The sequence below is a fragment of the Podarcis bocagei genome (assembly GCF_964188305.1).
Source record: "Podarcis bocagei genome assembly, chromosome: 1".
Taxonomy (NCBI): Eukaryota; Metazoa; Chordata; class Lepidosauria; order Squamata; family Lacertidae; genus Podarcis; species Podarcis bocagei.
Genome location: NC_138125.1, coordinates 101874977 through 101898827, shown reverse-complemented (window position 1 = coordinate 101898827; position 23851 = coordinate 101874977). Strand labels below are relative to the sequence as shown.

At 40.0% G+C, this 23851-nt stretch overlaps 1 protein-coding gene across 7 annotated transcripts in view; it reads left to right on the top strand.

The window, feature by feature from the left end:
- LRP1B (LDL receptor related protein 1B) overlaps positions 1-23851 on the top strand; it is a 765918-nt gene that overhangs the window by 699551 nt on the left and 42516 nt on the right. For 5 of the 7 annotated variants that reach the window (XM_081167487.1, XM_081167486.1, XM_081167485.1 and 2 more), the window contains 14 exons: positions 3061-3177; positions 4862-4981; positions 5252-5371; positions 6902-7018; positions 9044-9150; positions 10609-10738; positions 10916-11022; positions 11990-12122; positions 14537-14659; positions 16299-16421; positions 17594-17731; positions 19392-19526; positions 21936-22055; positions 23338-23579. In XM_081167487.1, coding sequence (XP_081023613.1) covers positions 3061-3177; positions 4862-4981; positions 5252-5371; positions 6902-7018; positions 9044-9150; positions 10609-10738; positions 10916-11022; positions 11990-12122; positions 14537-14659; positions 16299-16421; positions 17594-17731; positions 19392-19526; positions 21936-22055; positions 23338-23579 — 1832 coding nt within the window. Of the gene's footprint in view, positions 1-3060; positions 3178-4861; positions 4982-5251; positions 5372-6901; positions 7019-9043; positions 9151-10608; positions 10739-10915; positions 11023-11989; positions 12123-14536; positions 14660-16298; positions 16422-17593; positions 17732-19391; positions 19527-21935; positions 22056-23337; positions 23580-23851 lie in introns of those variants that run through there. The other 2 variants (XR_014001603.1, XM_081167489.1) reach the window with 2 other exon arrangements.

Sequence of the window (23851 nt, the reverse complement as noted above, 5' to 3'; positions counted from 1 at the left end):
ATGCTCTCCATGAGGAAGAACACACTTTGTCTTTGTTGTTAAGTCAATAAAATCCACAAGACTGCTACAGAGTGAGCAAACAATTTAGATAGTAACTTAATTATCTGGAGAAATAGAACTTTTTCTAAGCGTTTCTGCTGCAACTTGGTATAATATTTAACTTTTTTAATAATTTCCTAATATCTCCCTTATTTATATTATAGCTTTTACAAATAATACAAAAGAAGATTTGCAGCAGTCTGGCAATCACTAGAGATTTCATAAGATGTACAGCTGCTTAGCACTTTTATAACACTGCTGCAGTATCCTGCAGCAGTAAAATCTGCAGATATTTTGATAGGCTCATAGTTCATGCACCTGCCACAATACTCCTGTCATTTTTTAAAAAGTAAACAATGTTTGCAGCAGGTACAAGTATTCCTGCTATAATTTTGCCATGACAGATGAATACGTGACAGGTGAATACAAATATATTATATTCATGAAAACAGGCTTGCGTAGCTTTGCATTTTCTGCATGGTAATTCATAGTGGAGACTTTTCTGCTGCACATGGCTTATATTGGTTGGTACACACTCTTCAAATCTCTTCATTCTCAATTTTTTAAATAAACTAGGCCAGTAGTTTTTTTAATCAGCAAGCTTGAAAGCTTCCTAGAGCTCCAGTGCAACAGCAGAAGCAAAACAGGATCCTCAGCAGGTCACTTTCTTACCATACAATTAACAGTATTCCCTCATCTAGTTATGTTGGAAGTCTGTCAGGTAGTTACTAGGCAACAACCAAATGTTGTCCGCCAGTAAAGAGTATGTAGTGGATCAGCAAAGCAGCAGGGAAGATGGCATTGTGCTAACACACCCGTAGAACCATGGTCGCCCCGTGGCATTTTGGCAAACTACAAAATGGCACCCCCTTCCCTGCTAGGGAAGAAGGGAAGAGGGAGTGAAGACTGGCATCAGGAACAAAGAAGGAATAAAGATAAACATTGGCATCTGTTGCCCCTGCAGGTCCTGCCACCTGAGGCGGTCACCTTGCTTTGCATCATGCATAGGACAGCTCTGGGTGTAACCAATCTGGTTTTCCTGCTGGCGCATCTTTACTGGGCCAACACTGCCTCATTCTTCCTCTCCATAAGCAGCAGCAACTCAGCTGTCAAGAGTGAGCGCTGCCACTCAGCCACACTGATTGCTGCTGTGTATAGGTATATTTATACATGTGGGTCAATTCAAATTGAGTTTAGGTGATTTTTCACTATACAGTGGTACCTCGGGTTAAGTACTTAATTCATTCCAGAGGTCCGTACTTAACCTGAAACTGTTCTTAACCTGAAGCACCACTTTAGCTAATGGGGCCTCCTGCTGCTGCCGTGACGCCGGAGCACGATTTCTGTTCTCATCCTGAAGCAAAGTTCTTAACCTGGAGCACTATTTCTGGGTTAGTGGAGTCTGTAACCTGAAGCGTATGTAACCTGAAGCGTATGTAACCCGAGGTACCACTGTAATTTGAAATCCAGACTGGATTACTGGGAAGGAAACTAGTTATGTTTGACTGCCTTTGCTTCACAGGGCTAATGGTTCTCAAATTTCAATCAAATCTCTGAGGTCTAGAGCTCAAGGTGTCCTCTGCTGCAGAGGAAATGTAAATGAGGTTAGCGGTGACCTGAGAAGAGTGGCTTGCTACTTAGAAGGAGTGAAGTCACCACTACTAATGCCATGATAAAGAACAAATATGACTTGCATTGAGGTTTAGAATGGAGAAAGGCTTCCCAAATGTGCAACCCTTACTATTTTGGGGAGAGAATGTTTTATTAAATCTTCCATTAATTTAGAAAACCCTGAAAATGTAGAATTTTAAAATGAATCAATTAAATTAAGAACTCGTGGACCACAATATTAAATGCACATACTACAGCAAGTACCAATGGATGATGGTGTGGGATTCATTTCTGAGTAAGCATGCATAGGACTGTGGTGTCATAGTAGTGATTTGTAGCAGTCCTATAGCATAGCTGTCATAATTCCAGCCTAAAACATCTTCCTATGGATGCCTAGAATCTTTCTAATAATTTTGGAGTTGACTAGATTCTATTTGAACAAGCTACCGTAGTTTCACACTCACAGAGAGGCAAATTTCAGTTTTAGTTATTAACCTAGGCATACACATACAGTGGTACCTTGGGTTACATACGCTTCAGGTTACATACGTTTCAGGTTACAGACTCCGCTAACCTAGAAGTAGTACCTCGGGTTAAGAACCTTGCTTCAGGATGAGAACAGAAATCATGCGGCGGCGGTGCGGCGGCAGCAGCAGGAGGCCCCATTAGCTAAAGTGGTTCTTCAGGTTAAGAACAGTTTCAGGTTAAGAATAGACCTCCAGAACGAATTAAGTTCTTAACCCGAGGTACCACTGTACTTATTTTAGCTGGTACTGTTTCTTGTTTTGATTCAGAAAGTATTTGTGCTTCACAGTAAGTACTGGTGCATTAAGTAGTTTGAATGCAGTCATTTTGCTGATCTGTACTTGCAATCTGATGTCCTGAGGAACATCAGAATGCAGGAAATCACACAGCTTACAGTTGCTGAGAAATTCAGCTTTCATGCCAATTAGCTTCCACTTCTCCTGCTTGGACGTCATATAGTTGTGGGAGAAAGGTGTAGCTGTGAATTTGTAAACAGAGAGTCATCTGGCTGAAACAATTTTAGTACAGCTAAGAGAAAATACATTTAATTGCTTCTTTGAGGAAAGAGAAGCAATTAGAATCACCCAGTTTCTGATAGTTCTCACGTTGCTTTAAAAATTACAGAGTAGAGGCATGCATTCATGTTAATTGCAAAACATTTTATATGCATTTGATTAAAAAAAACCTGACTTATAATGGAAAATTTTCATTAACGTACTTGGACTAAGAGATAGACACTTTACATATCTATTTATTAGTAAACAAATATATGATAGCTTTTTCATAAGCCTAGAAATGCTATGAAAGGCTGTTGTGTTGTTGCTGTTTTTTAAAAAACTTATTACCATGAAATGCAGCTGTTCAGCACTTTATTCTTTTTTCCAGCTGAATTTAAATGCCAGCCTGGGCGATTTCAGTGTGGAACTGGACTCTGTGTTTTACCAGCATTTATATGTGATGGAGAGAATGACTGTGGAGACAACTCTGATGAACTCAATTGTGGTAAGCATTATATGCCATGAGACTGCTTTGAGGTTGCTGTTGTTGCCTACAATCAAGTGGTATATAAATTTTCTGAAATAAATTAAATCAAAGAAAAAGCTTTTTAGAGAATCTGATGCTATAGTCTACCATTTATCAGCTGCAGCACAGCATCATATACTGTGCTCCAGCTTCTTTTCTTTTTTAATTGGTTTTTCCATATTACATCACAATACAAATATACCAGAGCTACTCCCCATCCCCACATATATCAATCAATCAAATATAATATTCTTTTATCCCTCCCCCTGCTTCCCTCCACCCCTACTCGATTTCCTCTACATTCTGACATTACATTTATCTTTGCATTCTACAATCTTCTCATATCTTCTATATATTCTCATTATGCTTCCTTACTAATTTACCTTCCCTCAGCTTCATTGTTCCCTTGTAAAAGGGCTGCTAGCATTTCACATCTCCTATCCAGTGGCTGGTTTAGTCTTCAGTGCTATTACTCCAGGATGAGGACAATCCTGTTTAAGGTGCAGAAGTGCTGTGCAAGGGTTTTTACAGGTGTGGGGAAAGTGAAACCACACAAATATCCCAGCACAACGTTCTAAGAACTGAAGGAGAAACCTCATTGCCCTAGTGTTTCTATAACTTACTGTTGCCACAAGAGTACTAAAGAGATCTGATACAGTGCTAGAAATCTGTAAAATAGGACAAGCCTGTCTCTTTAACTGATATAGGATATGCCATTTTATCAGCTGTTGTGCATCCAGGTGTTTGAGCTTCCCTAGCTAAAATTCTGAATAGGACCAGGCTGCCAGTAATGTTTAGCTCTTAAGAATCATTAAGAAGTTGGAAGATAATTACAAAGAGTGTATCACTCTAATATTATTATAAGATGACTGATAACAGCTATCAGGAGAGTTACAAGAGAACGGTGACCTCTTTAAACACTCTTCTTTGTTTGGTGAAAAGGCTGTCTGGCAATAAACCCTGGATAAAATGGATGTACAAGAGGAATGAAAAAGAGTGATAGAGAAGGGAAAACATAATTACATGAAGGAGATGTAATGATGTGTTGCCAGCTTGTCATTTCAAAATGCACTTGGAATAACGGCTGTGTGTGTGTGTGTGTGTGTGTGTGTGCGCGCGCGCGTGCGTGTGCAAAGTTTCAGCTTGTAAGATAAATGTGAAGAAGTCTGAACTTAAAATTACTTTAATGAACAGTTCAAACAAGATTCAAAGAGCCAATTTAATATCGAATATGATTACCCAAAATGCAATAGTTGACCTCAAATCTCTTTATTTTGGATAATGGTTGATTTTTAGGTAAGCAAATATGCCAAGCACTGCAAATCAGAACCAAGTAACAGCTTGATTCCCATTGAAAAGTTGTGGCAGCATGCAGTAGCAACAGGTGTTGCTGCCTGCCTTGTCCAGTCTGGTTCAAGGTGAGATGAGTGACTGGTGGCAACATACAGTGATGGTGATGGCAGCAGTGCCAGTAGTAGCATGTTGCAGCACTACGTAGAGATCCAGGTGGGAACTTATTGCAAACATCATGCTGAGTGCTCACTGAAGTCTGGTACCAGCCCTGATAATGAGGCATTCAAAACAGCAGTAATATAGCTGAGCAGTATAAAATGAGAATCACCCGAGTTTTCTGTCCTGAAGCTTCTTATTTGTTTGTCCTCAGATACACATGTCTGCCTGTCAGGTCAATTCAAGTGCACCAAGAATCAAAAGTGCATTCCAATAAATCTCAGGTGTAATGGACAGGATGATTGCGGTGATGAAGAAGATGAAAGAGATTGTCGTAAGTTACTTACGTAGAAACTCCAAAATTGCATTATTTGTGGTCAGTCAAACACGCTATACACATTGTTGTTTTGGTGAATTCTTTTGAATAATATAATTTGAATAATGTAGGAAGTGGAGATAAGACATTGGGGTTTTTTGTTCGGGTTTTTTGTTTGTTTGAAGAATTGAGAGAAAGCTAGTTTAAAACAGCTTTGATTGTTTTAATTAGAATTTCTGAATGTTAGAAAACAGTTTCTGTACTTAAAGTAGCTCATTTTCTTTAAAGCGGAAAACAGCTGTTCTCCTGACCATTTTCAGTGTAAAACAACAAAGCACTGCATTTCTAAACTATGGGTTTGTGATGAGGATCCTGATTGTGCTGATGGGTCTGATGAGGCAAACTGTGGTGAGTATCCTGTATACTACTGGCAAATGCAATTCTCTAGTGCCTGCCCGTATGTGGCCAAAACTATATGTCCCATGCACAAGAGTGAAATATCAGCAGGCTTGGTGGGAATTCAGGGTTTGCAGACATACCAAAAGAGAGAGAGAAATCATGAAGTGGTGAGAGAAGCCAACAGCCCAAAGACCACTGAGCATACTCATTGTCCATTGAATACAGCCTACTTGGATTTGGATTTGATATCCCGCCTTTCACTCCCTTTAAGGAGTCTCAAAGCGGCTAACATTCTCCTTTCCCTTCCTCCCCCACAACAAACACTCTGTGAGGTGAGTGGGGCTGAGAGACTTCACAGAAGTGTGACTGGCCCAAGGTCACCCAGCAGCTGCATGTGGAGGAGCGGAGACGCGAACCCGGTTCCCCAGATTACGAGACTACCGCTCTTAACCACTACACCACATTGGGAATGGAATTGAGCATGCCAGCTCTTTGTAACCATGTACAGGAGCAATTTTTGTTGTAAGGCTTGTAAGAATTATTGCTTTTAAAATATTCTTACTAAATTTATTACCCGCCCTTCACCAGCAGGTCCCAGGGTGATTTGCAGCTATTTAAAAACAGTTGAAACCAAGGAAAAGAGTGGGTCCTGAAAAAAAACCCAAGAATATTAAGTGTTTCATCACAACTAGTGGTAATAAAGTCAGTTCATATTAGAATCATTTCAGATTAGAATGACTCCTTCTATGCAGAAAAAGGGTTTTGATCCAGTGGAGAATCCCACTGATGGAAGAGGAGGGGAGGGATTTTTTGTTGATTCTATCCTCACTCTGCTACCATGCCTGTTCTAAAAGGTAAAGGGACCCCTGACCATTAGGTCCAATCATGACCGATTCTGGGGTTCATCTCGCTTTATTGGCCAAGGGAGCCAGCATACGGCTTCCGGATCATGTGGCCAGCATGACTAAGCCACTTCTGGCGAAGCAGAGAAGTGCACGGAAACGCTGTTTACCTTCCCACCAGAGTGGTACCTATTTATCTACTTGCACTTTGACGTGCTTTCGAACTGCTAGGTTGGCAGGAGCAGGGACCAAGCAACGGGAGCTCACCCCGTTGCGGGGATTCGAACCGCCGTCCTATGCTCTGTGGTTTAACCCACAGCGCCACCCGCATGTTCTAGACAATCGCTAAATCCCCTGAAGCAAGTTTTCTGAGGGCACAAGAGGCTGCAGCGGGGAGGGGGAATCTTAAATTGCTTCTTCCCTTCTACTGGCAGAAGTGCCTCTTGTGAAAAGTTATGTTTCAGATTTTCCCATCAGCCACATCCAAGTTTGGGTCCAAGCAAATAATTATCCCCCACCCTCGGGCAAATAATAATATGGTAAAAATAAAATGCATTCTGACATAGCAGCAAATAATTAATTCAGTACCTTTGCTAGTGAAACATAGTTTAATATGCTATAGATCTGACATGCATTTTTCACAATGTTTAACTACCTTAGATTATTAGAATAAAAGCAGTATCTGTCTTGGTTACAGATAAAAAAACTTGTGGGCCTCATGAATACCAATGTAAGAACAGCAACTGCATTCCAGATCACTGGAGGTGTGACAGCCAAAATGATTGTGGTGACAATTCTGATGAAGAAAACTGCAGTAAGTAATTTCTGACTTACTAGTAGTACATGTGAAAGGGATCTAGGGGTCTTAATGGATCATAAGTTTAACATGAGTCAACAGCATGATGCAGCTACAACAAAAAAAGCTAATGCTAGGCTGTATCAAGTCCAGATCTATTCTGCCTTGGTCAGACCACGCCTTATTATTCCAGAAGCAAAATTTGAATTTTTGAGTATTTGAAATACTTGCATAAGCTGTTGAAATAAGTAAAGTCAACTCACCTATAGTAGCTAACTGCAGTAGCAAGAAGTGCACAATGTTGGTTTGTTAGCGCCTATGGCTTAAAAAGGTGAAAGAAAGCTTTGGGGCCAAATTCAATCAGCCAGTCTTGCTTTGAGGATTTTTTCCCCTTAACATATAAAGCGGTATAAAGGTAAAGGGACCCCTGAACATTAGGTCCAGGCGTGACCGACTCTGGGGTTGCGGCGCTAATCTCGCTTTATTGGCCGAGGGAGCCGGCGTACAGCTTCTGGGTCATGTGGCCAGCATGACTAAGCCGCTTCTGGCGAACCAGAGCAGCGCACGGAAACGCGTTATAAAGCAGTATAGAAATGAAAATAATAATAATAATAATAATAATAATAATAATAATAATAATAATAATAATAATAGAAGCTTGTGCAAGATGAGGTTTCCCCTTCCTCCCACCACCACCACCCCGTATGTCCCTATGCCTTCCCAAATTGACTGGGGGGGCAGGAGAATACATAGAACAGTGCACAGCGGGGGGGGGGGGAGAGTAGAAGAAGGGAGATAATTCCATCAGACAAGCAGAAATGCTCAAACTGATGGAGTGATCTCCTTAGCACTACATTAGCACTCCTCTTTTTAAAACTTTGGCCTACATTGTAGTAACATCAAAAGCTTTTGGGAAGCTTTTGATAGTTAAAATAGTCCTTTTTAAAAATGCATATTTTCTTATATGGAACTAAAAAGTGGAAAGCCTCTGCGGGTATGTAAGAGTAAAATACCTTTTATCAATAGTTTCTGAATTTCAAGCATACTTACTTTAAATATGTATGGGCATGCCCCCCCCATTTTTAATCTGGATTTTTTTGAAATAATAATAATAATGTTACAATATTATTACACGCCACCCCAATCTCTGCCAAGCAGCTGCATAAGATTCCAGGGGTTGCAGGCATTCTTACCCAGGGTTAGTGTTTCCTTCAGGAATAAGGCTCAATGGAGGCTAGTGTCTTTAGGATATATAGTTTATTCACACACACACACACACACACACACACACACACACACACATATATATACAACCTAGAGTTTCCAATGGAGGGGCTCACAGCAGCAATACCCCAAAATGCACCAGAATATTCCATAGCAACAACAACAAGAAGCCCAGCACAACCCAGCTTCCTGGTTACATCACTCCAGCCCTAATCCCCATAGCCTAAATTCTGGTCTCTTTTATAATCCAGGAGAAGGCCCTTCCTTTGATGTCCTAAAACTCATTGCCTTAAAAGGGATTAGCTTTTCACATTTATTCACACTTAGCCCTTGAGAGAGGGAGGGAACCGGCACATTTGCAAATGAGATCTGCCCTTTCATTCTTTTGTTTCACCTAAATGGCTTATCCCCAGGTGGTCACCGCACAAGGAAATTACCTCAACTAATTAGCTTTTAGACTTGTTGATTCTACAGGATTACAATGTCAAATACACAACCCAGGAAGTGTGCTTAGGTTAATTAACTCTTCGCATATTAACAGCTGCCAGCCCACATCTTGAATACACTTGAATCCAGCTATTATGGGTCCTAAAATACCGGTTCTAATTAAATTCTAATATTTACTAAACCCAATTAGCACCCTCAGATGTATAACATTATAAATAATATAAAGGGAGAACACAAAATTAATGGAACCAGGAAACAGTTCTGATTCCAGTTCTTAGTGTATCACGGGTAAGCTTGGGAGAGTTCAATCAAACTAAGAAAAAAGTTCTCTAACTTATGTTTAGTTTGAATCTGAAACATTTCTTCTTTCAGAACCACAAACATGCGCTCAGAAAGACTTTCACTGCTCAAATGGAGACTGTATGTCTGCAAGATTTTGGTGTGACGGTGATTATGATTGTGCAGATGGCTCTGATGAGGTAGGGCTTTGCAAGAGATTGGTTTTGATACTTAGCACCTATATATGATGGGATACTAGCAGCAGGGGGTGAAGTGCCTTTTCCACCTCAGTACCCCCAAAACATCCATGCTTGGGCTTATATACTGATGCACATGCCACCTAAAATCATGTGATCAATACTCTACATAAGATCCAGGATTAACAACTTGATTTGGATCTACAAGCATTGGTCCCGGTCCTCCCCTACATAGCTGCTGAGCAAGCAGATCCAAAGGCAGTATAGAAATATATGGCAAGAGTGGCAAATGACTTCAAACCCACTCCTTTAACATGTGCAACTGGTAGGACAGAAGAACATACTGCCAAAATTCAGTTTTAGTATTAGTTTTTGCCTAAAGAAAAGGCTCAAATGTAAGACTTGGGAGGCTCAAACGTAAGAATTTCTAGGAAGTTGAAAGTAAGGTTGAGTCAACATGGTCTCACAAAAATTCTTCGTGTTATTGGTACACTGTAGAATTGGGGTCAATTAACTTTGAACTAGATTGCAGGAAATATCCTGATCTACTGAGGAAGTCAGTTAGTAGTTTGCAGGGGGGGGGGACTATATTAAAAGAAACAACTAGCCAGTAAGACCTGTGCAAAAGGAAGTCAACAAAATAAAATGGCATCATAGCCTGCTCCATTGAGGAAAAGCAAGCTGCCAACACTTGGTATCACAAGCTATGAGTAAAATAGCCTGGTATTGCTGCCCAACAGCAATATTTTTTTTGGTTTTTTTTTAAAGTGAAAAGCTATGAGCTTTTTTCCAAAACAGAAGCATCAGGGATAACTTTCTGATGGTAAGAGTGTTCGACAGTGGAACAGACTCCCTCAGAAGGTGGTAGACTCTCCTTCCTTGGAGGTTTTTAAGTAGAGGTTGGATGGCCGTCTGTCATGGATGCTTTAGTTAAGATTCCTGCACTGCAATGGCTTGGACTAAATGAACCTTGGGTCCCATCCAGTTCTTTGATTCGATGCATAATCAAACCTCATCTTAATCCCTTTTCGGTCCAGGTCCAAACTAGTGTGCAGCTTTGTAACTTTGGAGTTAAGAGTTCTGAAAATTCTAACCTTGCAAAAATCTGGCTGCTGCCCTGTTACGTGGTCTCAATTTTCCATGAGGTGGAAATATCACAGAAAATAATAAGAAAGGTTTCATATATCCCTATTTTTAGCCCATATTTGAAGTGATAATTCTGAATGTACTTTAAGAAAAATGTCACCGTATTTGAGGTGGCCATGTCCATGACTATCACTCAATCAAATTACTATCCAGTTGTGATTACTATTCCATTTTATAACTTCTGCTACTTTTGTATAACTTTGGAAATGATTGTTTTATTACTGGAGAATTCACAAATGCTGTTCGTTTCCAGGCATAATCTTCTTTTTGCACTTTGTATTACTTCAATTGGTTGCGTTATTTTGTTTATGACAGAGATACTGTGATTCTGGCTGCTTAAAAGACCAGTTTCAATGCTCCAATGGTCAGTGCATTTCCTCAAAGTGGAAATGTGATGGACACGATGACTGCATTCTTGGGGAAGATGAGAAAAATTGTGAACCAGGTAAATCTTTATCGGGGGGGGGGAGGAATAAGAGAATTATTAACTGCAATGAAAAACACTGTTAGTAATATATTTTGCCCTTACCAAACATGCCACTCTGTAGAAATACAGATTTTACCAAATACCAAGTTTACAGTGCACTGCCTTTCTCTAATGCCAAATATATTTCTGATATAGCATCTCCAACCTGCTCTTCGAGTGAGTATGTGTGTGCCAGTGGAGGGTGTATCTCAGCATCTTTCAGATGTAATGGAGAATATGACTGTCCTGATGGCTCTGATGAGGTACGCAGTTAATTAGTCTTGACCTGCTCTAAAGTTTGGGCTAGCAAATTTAGAAGTTTGAATTTAAAGTAGCAAATATTGTGGAATTTCATTCTACCCCAGAGGTTTCCTTGTACAGAAAAGCAAACAACTCAGTCATTACTGGGCTTTTCTGTTTTCCCCAATAATGGAGTAGTTGAATCTTTCATTGATTTGCATAGCTGTAAGGTCCTTTCAGTTCTGGCCCCCAAATTCTGGAATTACCTCATGTCAGAGGTTCACCAGATCTGTTTCTTGTCTGAGGAGCTTGAAAGATCAGACAACTACTTGAGTATGCCCAGGTTTGCTGTTTTAATTGTTGCATTTAAAAACCAATATGCAACAGGATGCAACAATTTAATCCTTACATTTGCACATTGTGACCCACTTTGATGGCTTTGGTCAAAAAGCAAGTTATAAATCCATAAAGAAATAAATATGGGGAATTTCATAAGAACAGTGACGCTCCGTGGGCTGGGTGGTAGTTATTGAGCAGTATCCAAAAGTGTTTTGTGCTTCTGCAAGGGCACTTCCAGTCACACAAGATAGGTCCCTCCTTCATCTCTTTTTATACCCCTTCCTCCTCCAGCCCCTGCACTTTTTCCCAGGTCCCAACTTTCTATGCTCACAAAAAGTCTTGCTTGAAAGCTGGAGAGGTGGAAAAGCCCAGTGCACAGTCACACTTCTTCTACTCATGTAACTTTGGATGCTAAGGAGTGGTTTTAGGGCAAAGGTGTCGATGTCATGTCCCCTCCTTTATAACTCAGAATGGTGTTGTTTGCTTTTGTAGTTATTTATATTCAGTGTTAATTGTAACTTTTTTGTCAGCAAGAGAAAAGTGACCCACCTTTGGATTATTTTTATCAGTTTTGGCAAATTCTACTTGGTCTGTCTATAACTCTGTTGCTTTTGTTTATAAATACTGCCACATATAAATGTATTTAAACAGATGGATTGTGTAACAGAATGTAAGGAAGATCAGTTTCGATGTAAAAATAAGGCCCACTGTATCCCTATCAGATGGCTTTGTGATGGAATCCAAGACTGTGTGGATAGCAGTGATGAACAACATTGTGACAGAGGTGAGAGTCATTATGTTCTTCAATAATAATAATAATAATAATAATAATAATAATAATAATAATAATAATAATAAATTTATACCCCACCCATTTGGCTGGGTTTCCCCAGCCACTCTGGGTGGCTTCCAAAAAAATATTAAAATACAATAAAATACAAAACACAGTCCTATGGAGCATGGAGAACAGCCCAAAACATGTCAGTACTGTAATTATTTTTTCTTTCTTTTGCCATTATATCTGTGCCCACAGGATAGTCCTATGCATGTTTAACCAGAATGAACCTCCCCAGTGCTTAGTTGGCTGTAATCGAAACACACTGGAAGTAAAATCCATTGAATTCAATGGGATTTGGTTCAGAGTAGATATGGGTAAAATTGTGTTGCATAAGACTTAATACAAACAAAGTAATTTTTATTTGCCCTTATTTATTTATTTTGCTATAAGAATGTACAAGGAAAACAGGCTGCCTCTGAGTAAGAGATCACCATGGGGGGGGGGGAATCTACAATAGAACTACATTTGTTTTATTGGCACAAGCCCCGTTGAACTGAAGGGGAGCTTGCAACTTGGCCTTATGACTGCAGCCTTCAACTCTTTTCAGGTTGCTGTCCAAATGTTCAAGTGCTATAACTTGCACAAAAGGAGAAAAAGCTGGTAGCAACAGAGGTGGTTGACGATACTCCCACCCCCTTTACCTTAACCTGCAGAATGTCACATTTTGTTCAATAGAATAGACCTTTTTCCTTGGCCGTTAGCACAATGGCATTTTTGTAACTGTCACTATTTTGTTCAGAAAAGCCATACGCTTTTAAAAAAAAAGAATCATGACTTGTAGTAATCCCTTAAAATATAGAGCAATATTATCTCATTGAGGCTGCCTTTTCACAAATCTAGTTCATCCTAAACCTAGCCAATCACAGGAATAATCCCAATTTCCATCTCTGAAGTGTGTGCTCTGTGAAGGCTGTATTTATAATTAAACTATCTGCTGATTTTTGGATTTGTTCTTTTATCAATCCTTCTGTGTTTGCACCTATTTTTTGAGATCTATAATTCTGTTTCCTCTATTAAGTTCATTTTTCATTTTAGAAAAAAGCATATTATTTTAGAAGATTTAGGCAAATCAGATTTAGGAAATGATCAAAATAAAACCATATTGAAAATAGGCTACTTTATCTAAATGACGTGCTTCAAAATAGGATTTAAATAAAATGCCCATCTCAGTTCACTAGCCCATTTGCAAGTGGCAAGTAGAGAGGTAGACTTTGTCTTTTTCAACTGTGGGGGCAGGTAAAATTTATTTAATGGTTTTTCTGGGGGGAATTGAGGCTTAACAGCTAAATGTAGCAGCAAATGGCACAGATTCTTCTTTTTCTTTTGCCTTTAAAGTTATTGTAACGTATTGTGCTCATCCACTGACTACGGTGGTAGTGCGAAAGCAGGTTTCACCCAAATGGTGTCTGACGTGCCTGTGCGGTTATTCTACGTCAGATAACACAACATTGTTCTGAGTTGGTTTATAGGAGGAGTGGTAAATGGTCGTTCCTACTGGGTGCTGAGAATTGTTGCCCTACTGATGTCACTTCCACTTCCAATCGGCAGCAGCAATCAATCAATCAATCAATCAATCAATCAAGTCCATATATTAAAACACAATGCTGAATCATATATATGGGGTGGGGTTATTGGGTTGTTGTTTTTATTTTTATTTTATTCTATTCTATGAACCGCCCTGAGACCTCCAGGCATAGGGTGGTATGATGATGTTGTTGATGATGATGATAATAAAGAACGGACACCACCCCAATCTCCGAGCAGTGTAAAATTCCAGCGGGTCTAGGCACATACCAGGGCTCATTTTCCTTGGCATGAGGGACAGCGGAGACTGTGGTGTCTTTATTACATACGGTTTATTTAAACATATATACAATCTGAGCCTACAATGGAGGGAGTCACAGCATTAACACCTCCAGAAGATCTTGTTTGTCCCATATCCACAGCCTAGGATCCGAGCAGAAATCAGGCATGGCTTTATCTGGCAGCTGCCCAGGCTGCTGCCTGCTTCTAGTTTCCAGCTCACATTAATAACTCTGGCCTGTCCTTCACAGTAACAGCCAGGTGACGGAGGGGAGCCCACTCATTTGTCCTCTGGCACAGAGCCAATTTCTGTTACCTTAACAACCCATATTTAGGGGTCCTTGACAAGAAACCTGTCTGACTCATCCAGCAATTGAATCCTTATTTGATCCAGGAATTAGAAAGGACTCCGGCATACAGCAAGACATCTGTCCCCAAATGCACAAACAAACAACAAGATAACAGCTTCCCTATAGAAAAATAACAGACACATTATATACCCAGTTAAAGCATAAAAATATATGTATAAACTATTTTCGTTTTTCCGTGTTTTTCAGGGGGGAATATATGTAGATCGGATGAGTTTCTTTGCAACAATTCACTCTGTAAACTGCATTTTTGGGTTTGTGATGGAGAAGATGACTGTGGAGATAACTCTGATGAACTCCCTGAAATATGTGGTAAGTTTCATTTCCTACAGTATGGTGTGTTGATTTGACTACCTTTCAACTGCTCAGTTTTGTGTTTTGCTTGGTCACTTGTTTTGTTTTGTTTTCATACGTATTTATGACTGTGTACACATTGTGGGAAGGATTCAACTAAGTTGTTGAGTGCATAGAACAAGGTCTGCTTGCACAATGGTAATTCCCCCCCCCCAACCATCCCCATGTTAGCAACTTCACTCCTCCGAGGCTGCATTTTGTGATTAGTGAAAATCACACAGTCTGTCTGAGAGGAAGCATGAGAACCAGATATAGTCCTTTCTGTATGTATTATGTGATGTGCTTTCACTTTTGCCTGTTCTCTCTTGGAGTTGGCTGAGAAAGAGCGTCATGATTCTGTGTCTGTGTAATATAGCATAAATAAATAGTAGTTTAGAACTATGATGCCTCTTTCTTTTGCTGTGTCAAGAGAAGGCTAGTGTGCATAAATCAAGTTGGTTTATGTCGCTGGAGTGCCCTGGAGAAGAGGAGGGTGCCTTTTCCAGAGCTATGCTCACCAGAGGACGCTCGGAGATCTGGAGTGGCTGCAGATAGCCCAGAGTGTAATCCCAACACCCCACTCTCTAAAAATGGCTTAGGGGGTGTGCAGCAGGAACAGTAGAAAATTCCCATTGTGTGACCCTGTTCCCTGCATGGATACCCCACTTAGCACTATGTTGAGTTCCACCCAATATTGCTAAAGCACATTCAAAGCACATTTTCCTTCTTAAAGAATTCTGTGATCTGCTGGGAATTGTAACTCTTGTGAGGGGTAAACAGAAGAGCTCAGAATTATTTGAGGGGAAGTATGTGTTTCAAAGGTGCTTTAAAGGTATAGTGTGTATGCAGCCTATGTCTTTATAGTAAACGTTGCAAATACTACATTGGAAAGAAGCAAGTTAAAACACAGTAGTGGTGCATGGTCCCTCCAAACGTTCCAAGAGGAGTTTCTTGATAGCTGAGCTAGCATTGAAGTGAGAACATTTCAGCAATACCTTGTCTCCTAAATCTTGCAGTTTTAAAGTCATAATACAGTGGTACCTCTAGTTACGAACTTAATTTGTTCTGGAGGTCCGTTCTTAACCTGAAACTGTTCTTAACCTGAGGCGTGCATTTGCTAATGGGGCCTCCTGCTGCCACTGCACCGCTGGCACATGATTTCCGTTCTCATCCTGGAGCAAAGAGTCAACTCGAGGTAACTCTTCCAGGTTAGCGGAGTTTGTAACCTGAAGCATTTGTAACCCGAGGCATTTGTAACTCAAGGTACCACTGTATATACATATAGTAAAGGCCTGGTTAAACGTTTAAGGGGCTGAATCCCTTAAATCTACTGGTACAACAGACTTCTGTGTCCACTGCTGAGTTTTTGCTTCCTCTCCTGTCCCATCTAACTCACCCCAGGTTGGGTAGGAGGAAAGGGGCCACCTCCTGAGCAAGGGGTGGGGTAGAAGTGTGCAAATAGAACTCCCGTTGCAACAGCAGAACTACACACATGGATCACTGGATACAATCCAAGTTATATCTGGCATGCAATCACTTTTGCCTCTCTATTCAAAGCGGATACATTCCATACATAATGAGCATTATAGTATTAGTTTTCTCTCTCCCTTTTTCACAGTAAAATTTCCATGTCCCCCAACAAGGCCTTACCGATGCAGAAATAACCGAGTCTGTCTGAGGCGTGAGCAGATTTGTAATGGGATTGATGATTGTGGTGATGACTCAGATGAAGACCATTGTGGTGGGTATTTTTTTCCCCTTTGGATTATCATAAGACCAAAGTTCTCATTTGATTTATGAAAATATGTGGATTATATCTTGTCATCAACACTGCACAGACGTTGTGTATTGTCTTTGATAGGTTCGGTGGCCTACAGGGTGAAACCATGTTCTTAAGTAATGGGACAAGCTATATGGGACCATTAGCAGTTAATTGGATAATATTCATAGAATCAGAGTTGGAAGGGACCATAAGGATCTTCTCCTCCAACTTCCTGCAATGCAAGAATCTTTGCCCAATGACCCCTAGATTAAGAGTCTCGTGCTCTGCCAACTGAGCTTTGTATGCAGACTAAGTAGGTATCAGGGCAGTCACAATATATAACCCTAAGGCTAACAACTGTGTTCAGTGAAATGCTAACATCTCTTACGTGTTAAGGATATCCCATAAAGTCCAAGTCTTTGACACGATCACATGGACTTCATAGGACCATTGTTATCATTTTGCCCTGATAAGTACCAAAGTCTGTACTGTCCAAGTCATGTCTGGTTCACTGAGTGACACCTTGACTCACAGTGGAATAGAGAACTGAAATTAAAGGAATGAGTAGCAGAACTGACTGCAGCTAAAGCATCAGCGTGGTAACGACAGCCACCACTCCTTTGCTAGTTTCTGTCTCATGTCCTATACATTGTACACAGTGCAGCGGTACTCAATGGCATAGCACAGGAGGACTATAGGCTAGACCAGCATATTCCATCTTCCTTATTCCACATGATACTCAGTGAAAACATCCTGACAATGAGGGCCAAGCTATTCTCCCAAGTGGAAAACAAGAAAATGAGGTAGGGGAGTGTATGCCAACTCAGACAGCTCCATCCTCTCAGTTTTGTGTTTTCTCGACGCTTCTTGAAGCAGCAAGTGCAGACACAGTTGTGTGAAATATGTATTTCTCTGAGCAATTGTAGCATGCACATGTGCATCCTGGGATACTGAATTCTCCCGTGGGAGAAATGGAAATCTTCTGATTGTCATGTGTCATGGGCTGCTGCAAGTATATAGTAGGTCTCTACATATCCAGGAAACAGTATTTTTTTTATTGGTAATGTTTCACTGTTAAATGCACTTGTTCCATTAATGATAATAATATCAAAGGGAGAAAAATCTGATTGCTCGCTTGTAACATTTTGCAGACAAAACTACATATAAGGCAAGGCCTTGTAAAAAGGATGAATTTGCTTGTAGCAATAAACGGTGTGTACCTGTGGAACTGGAGTGTGATCAATTTGATGACTGTGGTGATGGTTCAGATGAGCAAGGCTGCAAAACAAGTAAGTTTGATTTAGAAGTTGAAAGCTTGCCATTCTCAGAATAATAAAAAAGAACATGTTTTTATATTATATAGAACCTGTTATGTGTAATCTTGTAGAATTTAAATTAGCATGAACCAAACAGTATCTTAACTCGGCTAGGTGAGGAGCACACCACCTGTGACCTTACCCAAGGGCCTGCACATTCACATGGTGCCAGTAAACCAGAGTTTGGCTTACATGTGAAAGTGGCCACTGAGCCAAAGTTGACATTGCTTCCTCCTGTTAATTTATTAGCTGATCAGGATCATAAAGTGCATTGTATGTTAAAAATGTGGGGAATACATAAATATCTATATTAAAATGATTTAAAGAACTCACTTCCCTTTTGCAAATACTGCTTCCAATCTGCAATCTGAAGCAGTCCTTTATGTAATAAGGGAATGAGATACATTGACAGGGCTCACCCACACTTCCCTTGCTGCTAGTCCTGCCACTTTCATTCAGGAAAATCCACTCTTTACCGCTGAATTGGAGCAAGCATCAGTTGGGTTTTCCTCAGATTAATATTTGTTCTGATTTAGCAGAAAGGAGCAGATTTCCCGGGGAAAGCTATGGGAGAAGCAGCACATCTCTCAGATCTGTGCTTTCTAGGAACAGGATGAGTGGAAGTGTGGAAGAGCCATTATTGCATTTAGCCTTGAGAGAAATTTATTTGTTTATTACAATTACATACCGTCTTTGTCTTCCAAGGAGCTCAAAGTAGTGTACACAGTTCTCCTCCCTGTTTCCTCCTCACAACAACCATGTGAGGTAGGTTAGGCTAAGAAATGGTGACTGGCCCACCCAGTGAGCTTCAAGGCTGAGTGAGCTTCAAGGCTGAGCTTCAAACCCTGGTCTCCCAGGTCACAGACCAACACTCTAACCATTACACCACACTGGCTCTACAAAGTTCATCTTGGACACTATCTCTTGTTTGCTTTTTTCCTACTAATAAACCTATTTAAATAAAACTGTAGTGAAAAATATTGTGACGGTTTTTCTAGAAGGGATGTGTTTTTAATTGCTTCTGGGCAGTAAGAGATGGGGAAAACATTCTTAGACGAGCTTGGCTGTGAGTCCTGGAAGACCTTCTCCATGCCTTGCAGGTCTTTCCACACCTGGCTTGGGAGGACAGGGCCCTGACTGACTCCAGCTCCAAACACTGAGGCACCTGAACAGATTATTGGACTGGGGTGTTTGTTCATTGTTTGCAATTATGTATTTTTTCACATTGTAAACCTCTTTGAGCATGGTTTTAGCTATGGAAAGGCAATATAAAAATAAAATTATGTATGTATGTAGAATACAAACTGAACTTGGTTTTGAGGGCTCACTCAAAAATGGCTTTATCAAAGGAAGTAATAACCAAGCTGATTATGGGAAAGGAGGGGGTTGGAGCATGGGTCTCATTCCTGATGTTGCAAACCATGAAGGATTGGAAACATGGCATTACAGTATATACAACCATATACAATATCAGGACTAGCTAACTTCAAAACAAAAATTAAAGCTGACTTTCTTTGGAGACAAAATTCTTCATCAGCTATGAATAAAGACAATGGCTATGGATGTTCTGTAACAAACATGGAAATAAACTAAAATCCATTTGATTTTGCATCTTTTGTTATTTCCTTTTTAGGCTTAACTGAATATAGCTGCGAAAACAATGTGAACCCTTGTGGTGATGATGCATATTGTAATAAAACGAAAACACCTCTTTTCTGTCAGTGTAAGCCTGGATTTCAAAGGAACAGAAGGAACTGGCAGTGTGAAGGTATTTGTGTAGAAACTGCTTTGAAATCCTTATGTTCAAAAATATTCCATAAAAATGAATAGCAACATTAAATGTCAAAAGATGGCCTTCAATTATTTTTGTTTTACGTATTCAAAAGCATTCTAAACCACTTAGTATTTAAAAATCCCCAAGTGGCATACAAAAACATGAATTGAAAACCGTAGAACAGTATAATAGAAACAGAGCTACAACACAAAACCAGTAAAATAGTATTATAAAAACAGAAATTCAATAATAAAAAGGTCCAAAGTTATATATTTACAATGAATCTGAAGCAGATGACAAATAACAATCAAGTATGGTTATGAGATGTCCACTTTGGGGGTCTGAAATTAATGACAACAAAACCTTTTGTTTTGAACTAGGAAGTTAACCATACATAATATTTTTGTGTGTGTTTTTAAGCTCCTGCAAAATTCTTTTTGGCTCTCTTTGTTATGCCTCCCCACCCCTTAACAGATACAGATTTAAATAAATAATATCACAAATTTTCCAGAAATGAAGGTGCTTAATTGCAGGGATTCCCAGAATCTATGAGGGACACGGGTGGCACTGTAGGTTAAACCACAGAGCCTAGGACTTGCCGATCAGAAGGTCGGCGCTTCGAATCCCCGCAACGGGGTGAGCTCCCATTGCTCGGTCCCTGCTCCTGCCAACCTAGCAGTTCGAAAGCACGTCAAAGTGCAAGTAGACAAATAGGTACTGCTCCAGTGGGAAGGTAAACGGCGTTTCCATGCGCTGCTCTGGTTTGCCAGAAGCGGCTTAGTCATGCTGGCCACATGACCCAGAAGCTGTGTGCAGACAAACGTCGGCTCCCTCGGCCAGTAAAGTGAGATGAGCATCACAACCCGAGTCAGCCACGACTGGACCTAATGGTCAGGGGTCCCTTTACCTCTACCTTTACCAGTCTCTATGAGACTACCAGCGTTAATCTGTCTCGTGCTCCTTAACTGATCTGGTGTGTGGGCAAGTGAGGTACCATCAGAAAAGTGAATGAGAGAGGTAGATTGGGACTTGCTTTCACGTAGGAGGGTAACTCCCCAACTGCACAGGGGACTATCGTATCCTTCCTTGTGTCACATTTCCCACAGGATGCCTTTGTGACAGCAGCCTCATAGCATTTATATCTCACATTTATTTGCATACCTCAACCAACACTCTTCTCATCAAGGAAGGCAATTTATTTTTTCCAAGCTTATAAACTCTGGAACTCTAGGTTTACAAATAAAAGCAGTTAAGGAGAACACCTAAGTCAGGCATTTTATTTGGGTCATCGTAATTCAACGTGGGGGAAGGAGGAACAGTCCGAAGTAAATAAAAAGGAACTCCATTCATTATGAGACTAAAGCATGATGTAAGGGTGCAGATCAGGCAGCAAACAGATGAAGGGGTTTTGCTCTAGTTTTAAAGGTAGGATAAAGAGAATGTTGCAATAGATAAATAAATTAAATAAACAAATGAATAAAAGTCCCAATGGAAGGCAACAGAAATAAAACAGAGACCAAGCGAAAGAAAGCTAGAGAGAAAGGCATCTTTCAAAGTTGCTCTTACTCAGTTACAGCCCAACTTTCTCCCCCAATTTATCTCTGCTGTCTAGCATTTTCCTACTTTTGTCATTGAACCGTTTTACATAAGATAGACAGTTCTTTGATGGCAATGGATCCCCCCCCAAGTTGTAAAATCCAGTATGTTTTCAGATTTGTATGTTTTATGAAAATACAAAATATAACTGCAGGCTGTGTTCACAGGATATCTGATCTAGAAGAGCTAGTGAAATTAGCTAAACTCAAGGCAGTTAATTACCTATAGGAGAGCTGTCTACTGGCAGCATAGACTGTTGTACCAAAGAAACCTTTCTTTTCCATTGTTGCTGCATTTACAACATGCCATCCAACAGCCTGAATAGAGAATGGCCTCTAGAATTTAAGCAGCCTTCACTTAAAGATCAAGCCATTCTGTGCAAAATCCATGACAAAACTGCTGGTTGTTTTTCTTCTGAGATATAACCATGCATATGTATTTAAGCTTGGAATTGCTGATTTATACACTTTGAACTATAGAAGACTCAGTTTTAACAGATTCTTTGGATAGGTTTTGAACAGTTTCACACTTGGTGTCCTGAAGGGACTGCCTACAAGTTGCCAACTGCCCATCTTGACTGCCTAAAATAGCTAGAATAATATGCCAGAACTCAGATCTGAGCATCTTTTGCTTAGTCTAGGAGTCTAAGGTTAAACTGGTAGACTGAGCTAATAGCTATTTTCTTTTCTTTTTTTAAGAGTTGAATTGCTTTGGGCTTTTAAAAATCTGAGTTCCAATTTTATGGTTATCTGTCGTGACTTTCTACAGTGAATTGAAAAAGAAATGATAAAGGTTTTTCTTTTCTAGATATCAATGAATGTGCAATATTTGGCATCTGCTCCCAACTTTGTATCAATGTGAAAGGATCATACAAATGTACTTGTGAAAAAAATTATAAGGAAAGAAACAGCAGCTGCATTGCAAAAGGTAAAACAATTTGAATATACTAGTTGACATATTGGACATGACCCTTTCCCACAAAAGTCCACAGTGCTCATGAGCAAATGAATCCCTGTACAACTCAACAGAGAATTCCTTCTCTTCTCCCCATCCCTACCCCCCACTCCCCCCATGCATATGCATATGGAAACAGTGCATCAGGACAGTCTAGTCAATGGGAAGTCTCTGCAACCTCCAATATCCTTACCAAGCCCTCCCAGTTCTGCATATCTCAAGTTGCTTAAAACCTGGCTCCATACTGAATGATTGGCTTGTGCGAGGTGTACATCCTATTCTGCAGTCCAAGTGCATTGCTTTCATGTGTTGCTATTTATATCTCTGATACGCGCCGAAAAGAATAACACCCTAAGTGAAGAGATAATTACAGCTTTGTGCTTGCATCTCTTACGCTTGAAAAGAGAGGCATTTATGGAAACAGCTTTTTCTCAGTATCATATTCCAGATTGAAAAGCCTTGAACTGTTGCTACTGAAGTGCAGAATGCCAAGTCACATAATATGCAGTTTAAGAAGAGATAAACTTCCACCTCAGAAGTACACTGTGGTTGATAGCCTCAAAAGTCATTGATACAGCAAGGACACCACCTTCTCTGTCTCACCATTCTATACTAAGACTCGGGCTTCTACAGGAGCACCAGTCGTATTAACTGGGAACTCTCCAAGATCATTTAAGAACTGATCAGCTTCCACAAATCTCTGGAAGTGGGCCATCATAATGTGCCTAATACCTCCACAGAGAGAAGTAGCCACAGTAAGACAAAAATCACCTGAAAATGGTCTGACCATGAAAAGAGTATGAATATACTTTCCTCTAAGACAAACACTTGTTTTGTATGTAGGGCTAGTAATGTATTGGGAAAGACCCATGGTTGTCACAGTGGTCATGAAATTCTTAGCCAGCTGTGATAAGGCAGTTTTGGCTTGAATGTTGAAGTCCCACATAACAATAATCCTGGGGAGGTTGCTCAATATACCTACATATGAGACACTTGTTGCTAAAATTAGATTATATTTTATTTGTAGGAAGGCCATATGTTTATAGGGTTTCATTCCACACTACACTTACCTCTGGAATTATTTTGAAACTGCCCCATTGACTTCAGTGGGGTTTAAAAGTATCCAAAGCTAAGTGGGGTGTGGATGGCAACAGGAGTATCCAAATAAATATGAAAATTTAACATACATGAAGCACATTACTTCTTAGTAGTTGAAATTTACTTTATTTTTGTATTTCATTACAATAATCTCCAGGCTCTGAAGATCAAGTTCTCTACATTGCTAATGACACTGATATCCTGGGTTTTGTATATCCATTCAACTACAGTGATGTTCATCAACAGATTGCACACATTGAACATAATTCAAGAATAACTGGAATGGATCTATATTATCAAGGGGAAATTATAATTTGGAGTACTCAGTTTAATCCAGGAGGCATTTTCTATACAAAGATCCATGAGGGAGAAAGGAGACAAAGCAGTAATGGTGTGATAGTAAGTAAACTAAGCATATATTTTTGCTCATTTTTAATTTGGAACTGGATTTCCCCCCTTGGTTTTTGTATACTACATGTGGTAATTTTGAAATATAAAAAGTCCCCATTAATCAAGATTGATTACCTACTATTCAAATTAGCCTAGGTTAGTAATAATACGAAGGGGGCTCCTGCTGGGGTTTGTTTTTCATTCTGAACATAAAGGACTGCCTCCTCTGACATGAACCAGCTGAATGTTATGATCATCTTCACAGATCCTCCACTGAATCC